Source organism: Mesitornis unicolor, unplaced genomic scaffold (genome assembly GCF_000695765.1).
Source record: "Mesitornis unicolor isolate BGI_N332 unplaced genomic scaffold, ASM69576v1 scaffold21552, whole genome shotgun sequence".
NCBI lineage: Eukaryota > Metazoa > Chordata > Aves > Mesitornithiformes > Mesitornithidae > Mesitornis > Mesitornis unicolor.
The window spans coordinates 374-6,379 of record NW_010168793.1 but is presented as its reverse complement, the minus strand read 5'-3'; the positions used below and the strand labels follow the sequence as shown (position 1 = coordinate 6,379).

Genomic DNA, 6,006 nt, shown 5'->3' with positions numbered 1-6,006 from the left:
GGTTGCTGGGAGCTGTTTTGGGTGAGGAGACAGCTGGTATAACCCAACTGATACCTCAAAACCGATGACCTGGTTCTTGCTGGGACTGGCATCTGTGAGGTAGTGAAGACCTGGTGGGTTTGTTCTCTGCTGCTGCTCATGGCCCTCCTGAAGGAGAGAGCGGCTCATGGGGTCTCTCACCCTGGCTCAGCACTGCCCAAGTGTCTCAGGGCAGCCCAGTGAACCCTCACCCTGGTGATGAGCATCAGCCTTGGTGTCTGATCTGGAATCACAAAAATAAGCATTTTCCTTGCAAGGATGGGAAAAAGAAGCCTTATTGCTGCAGCAGGCTGGGTTTAGTGTGGTATCCAGCTGCTTGGGCATAGTTCCTACAGGGCTTGGCCTAAGGAGGTCCTCCTAGCCCCCCAGCAGTCAAGACTATCCTCTGAGGGTCTCCTCTAACCCCTTATCTCGTCCTCTTGCAGTACGACCAGTACAAGACGCCCATGGAAAACATCGGCCTGCAGGACTCCTTGCTTTCCCGCTTCGACCTGCTCTTCATCGTGCTGGACCAGATGGACCCCGAGCAGGACAGGGAGATCTCGGACCACGTCCTGCGGATGCATCGCTACCGTAACCCCAACGAGCAGGACGGGGATGGTGAGTCGCTTGTAACTGCAACCTCCTTGCTGCTCAGTCCTGTCTTTCCTTGGTGGGTTGTCACCCCTTGGTGGCAGCTCTTTGGGTTCAGCATCCCTGGCTTTGCTGAAGGCTGCTTTTGGTGGCTTTTGGAAGTTGTTCCAGAGGCTAAAAGCCTGTTTTCTGTGACTCTCCCCTCTCCAGCCATGCCCCTGGGCAGTGCCGTGGAGATCCTGGCTACGGAGGACCCTGACTTTGTGCAGGAGGAGGAACAGGAGCTCCAAGTGTATGAGAAACACGATGATCTCCTGCATGGACCCAACCGCCGCAAGTGAGTCCTTCATCCCACGTTCCCTGGAGCTCTCTGGGGGTTTCCAGCACCGTGAGTTGATGAGTTTGGCTGGAGTGTGCAAACGGTGGTTGATTGCTGGTGCTAAATGATGCTGCAGGTGGTCCCTGGGGAGGTATGTGGGCAGGATGACAAGAAAGCCCTGCTCTGGGCTTTATCTCCTATGTCAGGCAGATGGGGATCGTCTCCTGAAGCCAAATTCCCCACGTACCTGGACCCTCTTGAAGGGTAAAAAGTGGGAAGCCCCACTTCTGCAAACGCCCTTTGCCCGTCCCCACCTTGGAGGACACGGGTGTGCGTGCATCCCCCGCAGGGAGAAGATCGTCAGCATGGAGTTCATGAGGAAGTACATCCACGTGGCAAAGATGATCAAGCCCGTCTTGACCGAGGAGTCGGCAAACTACATCGCGGAGGAGTACTCCCGCCTGCGCAGCCAGGACGAGATGAACTCTGATGTCGCCAGGGTGAGCCCTGGGAGCAGCTCCCTTTCAAGCCAGGAGGAGGGAAACTGAGGCACAGGCTCCCCTCTTGCCTTAGGGGTGTTTTCCACCCTGGATGTGGCACCTCGGTGAGGTGGGATATGGGTCAGCTTCACCAAGACTCCTCTTTCTGTCTCCCCCAGACCTCCCCTGTCACGGCTCGTACCTTGGAGACCCTGATCCGCCTCTCCACGGCCCACGCCAAGGCCAGGATGAACAAGACTGTTGATCTGCAGGATGCTGAGGCAGCTATGGAGCTGGTGCAGTTCGCCTACTTCAAAAAGGTGGGGAGGAGGTGTCCCTTGGTGCTCAGAGGTCCTAAAATTGTCATTGAAAGGGATGGGTTTGGTGCAGCATCTGGGGCTGCTGGTGGGGTCCTTTCCTGGTGGCAGTGTGGGATGAGACCTTGGGTCCCTTGGGGATGGTCTCCTAAAAGCAGCTTGAGTGGGAAAGGAGCTGGAGCCCATCCTTGTCTTTGCCACGCAGGTGTTGGAGAAGAAGAAGCGCAAAAAAAAGACAGAGGATGACTCCGAGAGCGAGAAGGAGGAGGAGGAGGAGTCACAGCCCAAGGAGGAGCGCACAACAAGGAGGTAGGAGCCAGAGCAAGGGAGGAGGGGAATGGTACACAGGGGGCACCCTGAGGTTGCAGCAGTGCCAGTTTTGGAGAAATACTCCATATTTTGCTCAGCCTAGTGGATCATCCTCCCCCAGTTCATAATAGAGTGACATAGTTATTACATAGATAAGGAACCGGCTGGATGGCCACGTCCAAAGAATCACAGAATCACAGAATATCAGGAGTTGGAAGATACCTTGAAAGCTCATCCAGTCCAACCCCTGCCAGAGCAGGATCACCAGAGCAGTCACACAGGAACATGGCCATGCAGGTTTTGAATGTCTCCAGAGAAGGAGAGGCCACAAGCTCTCTGGGCAGCCTGTTCTGGGCAGCAAAGAGTTGCAGTCAACGACTCAATTTTAAAAATAGAGATCAGTAACAAGTAGGGGTCTCTGCTGAGAACAATACCGTGTCAGGAGGAAGGAGCCAGGCATTGCTCTGTGATGTCCAATGCCAGGACAAGGGTTAATGGGAGCAGGCTGGAGCACAGGAGGTTCAATCTGAAGATGAGGACAAACTTCTTTACTGTAAGGGTGACAGAGCCCTGGCCCAGGCTGTTTTTTGTCTAGAGACCCGCAAAGCCGTGGCCGTGTTCCTGTGTGACCGGGTCTGGGTGATCCTGCTCTGGCAGGGCTTGGACTGGGGGAGCTTTTGAGGTCCCTTCCAACTCCTGATATTCTGTGATTCTGTGATTCTGTAATACTATTTAGTACCTGTGCAAACTTCATGAAGTTCAACAAGTCCAAGTGCAAGGTCCAGCACCCATGTCAGAGCAGTCCCCAGTGTCAGTAACAGACTGGGGGATGGATGGATTGAGAGCAGACCTGGGAATACTGGTGGATGAAAAACTGGGCTTGAGCTGGCAGTGTGCTCTTGCAGCTGAGAAAGCCAACCTTGTCCTGGGCTGCATCAAGAGAAGCGTGGCCAGCAGGGTGAGGGAGGTGATGCTGTCCCTCTACTCCACTCTGGTGAGACCCTAGTGGAGGGTAGACTTAGACTGGATGTAAAGGAGACATTTTTTACAATGAGGGTGTTGAGGCCTTGGCCCAGGTTTTCCAGAGAAGCTGTGGGTGCCCCCTCCCTGGCAGTGCCCAAGGCCAGGTTGGCCAGGGCTTGGAGCAGCCTGGGCTGGTGGAGGTGTCCCTGCCCATGGGGGGTTGGAGTGGGGGGGCTTTAAGGTCCCTTCCAACCCAAACCATTCTGTGATCCTGGCAGTCCACAACCCTTGGGGCTGGTGCTGGCCTGGGTTTCCATGCCATGGGCAGGGGTTTGTGGCTGGAGGGTGACTTTCCTGTGAGCTGCTCATACCCTGTGTGGTCTTGGCCAGATGTCTCCAGGAGCTCAAGGTTTTGGGGAGGGGGTTCCTGAGGTCTGCAGTTCAGCTGTAGCAGGGGTGACCTCTTCTTCCCCCACCCAGGAGAAAGAAGGCACGCACAGGAGACGAAGGGGACTCCTATGACCCCTACGACTTCAGTGATGCCGAGGAGGAGATGCCACAGGGTGAGTCTCTGGGGTTTTGGTGGCACCTGGTTCCTGAGGGTGCTGCTGCCTTCTGCCCTGAGTAGTCTGCACACCCTGGGGAGCAGCAATGCCTTGGGGTCACTTGGGGTCCCTGGTACCATCCAAACCCCCCAGGCAGGTTGAAGGTGACCCTTCTCTCTGCTCCAGTCCAGGCACACACTCCCAAGACCCCCGAAGCCTCGGCTGCTGGCGAAGCGAAGAAGCCGGAGTTGGCTGAGCCGAGGTGAGTGGGGGTTGGAGGAGAGGAGGTTTCTGTCCCTGCATGTCCCACCCCACCCTGGTGGGTCCAAGCTGTTGTCTGATGCTGGAGATGCATCTGTGGAGGGTGCTCACAGCTCTGGTTTTGGCTTTCCTGCTGGATGTCACTTGCAGGATGGGGAAGGGCTGAGGCATCCTGGGCTGGGGAGGAAGGGGAAGGACTTGTGTGTGGTCTCTGAGGGGTCTACTTCTCACCTTGCCTGCCCAGGTTGAAAGCATTCAAGGCTGCCCTCCTGGAGGTCTTCAAAACTTCCCATGCCCAGTCTGTGGGTCTGAAGAACGTGATGGAGTCCATCAACCGTGACAACCCCGAGCCCTTCTCGCTGGCTGAAGTGAAGGTGGCGCTGGCCCACATGCAAGATGACAACCAGATCATGGTGTCTGATGACATTGTCTTCTTAATCTGAGCCTCTGGGCGGAAGAGCCTGAGCTCTTGTGGACTCTCAGTCTGGAAACTCCTTGTGTTTGCCTTCAACTCTCTCCTGAATGCTTCACCTGGTTGAGCTGAGCTTTAGGCAGCTCAAGTCTGTGCACTTTACGGTCCTTCCTCCCTGTGCATTGCTGGCACCCGAAAAGCCAGGAGCTCTGGTAGCTCTCTTACTGTTGTTGCCTCCAACGTGGAGTATTCGGGAAGAGGTTTGTTTATGCAAGGAACCTAAATGAAAAGCTTAGGTGCAAATTATCAACACTTTTAATGTATTGTTTTTAGTAATGGTTTCAACCTTTTAAATAAAAACAAATGGATGTAGGAATCCAACATTCAATAGCAATGGTGGTAAGAAGCAATGTGAGAGCTCCACTGTTAGTAGTGAAGCTTTTATTTTTCCCTTTTTTGTTTTTTTCTCTCCTTTTTTCCCAATTCCATAGCCTAGATCTGCTTGTCTCACAAGTAGAGGTGCCCAATGTCTGTCCTGTTGGCTGTGACCAGCCTTTTCTTTTTCTCCTACCCACTTTGTGGAGGACAACTTCTGGTGATGCAGGGACAAGTGAAGTCCAACCTTCTCCATCACCCATGGTTCCACTTGATTTCTAGATTTCACAGCCCTGCTGGGAGTTTTGGCCCCAGGTGGGTGGGAAGAACATGGGATGCTCAGAGCTGCCATGGGGACATGTCCCTGGTGCAGGTGGGTTTAGTCTCCAGCTGCCCCTGCTCTCAATGTGACTGTGCTTGTATAAATACAATGAGAGCATCACAAATGGGAGGAAGCCTTCTGTAGTAAAGGAAGGTCAAAGCTATGGGAACCTGGGATCCTGCATCCATCCTCCATGTCCTGACTGAGCTGCTGCAAATCTTCCTGTGCCCTGGGGAAGGTAACCATAAGCTGAGACTGTAAAAGCCTTCCCTTGCTCCTGGGGGATTTGTCTTGCTTTCTGGGAACACGTAAGTTACTGCTTCTTGGAGAAAGGCTGTTCCTTAGAAACCTGTGAGCTCCTGTGTTTTGGGAAGGTTTTCAAGAAAAGCTGAATGTGCAGTCAGACCAGTTTGCTGTTCATGATGCCAGAGCTGTTGAGGGTTTGGCATATTTTTAATTGTTTGGTTTGGGTTTTTCTTGTTGTTTTGGTTTTTTTGTTTGTTTTGGCAAGTTTGAGGTTAAGTTTTGGAGAAGACCCCGATCAGCACAGGCTGCTTGCTGTTGTCCCTGCATAGTTCATGTGCCCTTGTTTCTGGATGCTGTAAACATTGATTTGAATAATAAAAATGTCTAGATACTTATTTCCCCCATGACTTGCTGCTTGCTTGGATTTAAACCGTTCCCATTTCTGGGGATGAAGCTCTACCATCTTCTGAGGCCCTGTGCTGCTATGGAAAGCCTTCAGGCAGCTGCCTGCCCCTTTGGGCTCAGGGATGGTCTTGGGCACATCCTTCCACCACTGTGCCTCTGGCTTGGTGGACCAGGCCCTTGCAGAAATGCCCTTGGGGTGGGTGGGTATTAAATGTGGGCAGCTTCTGCCTCTCCCACCGCACAATGTGGCTTCTGCCATCGTGGTGGCTAAGAGGCCTTGGTAGCAACTCATTGCACAGGGAAGAGGGAGACCCCCATTTTTCTTCTACAAGCAGACCTGTTGAATTATAAGGCCTGATTTCTGAGTTCATCCAACACAGCTGTGAGAGCAGATTTTCAGGTCTGAAGGGGATTTTGCATGTTTGCAACCTCCTGAAGATC

The 6,006-nt window shown here is 53.3% G+C and overlaps 1 protein-coding gene across 1 annotated transcript; it reads left to right on the top strand.

Annotated features, from left to right (window-relative positions):
- Window positions 1-464: 464 nt before the first annotated feature.
- LOC104536520 (DNA replication licensing factor MCM3-like) lies at window positions 465-4,248 on the top strand (the record flags this gene model as incomplete). Its single annotated transcript, XM_010179155.1, has 8 exons — window positions 465-639; window positions 823-949; window positions 1,281-1,431; window positions 1,590-1,730; window positions 1,933-2,036; window positions 3,480-3,562; window positions 3,731-3,806; window positions 4,050-4,248. Coding segments are annotated over 8 exons (1,056 nt in total), but the record flags the coding sequence as incomplete, so codon positions are not given.
- Window positions 4,249-6,006: the final 1,758 nt, after the last annotated feature.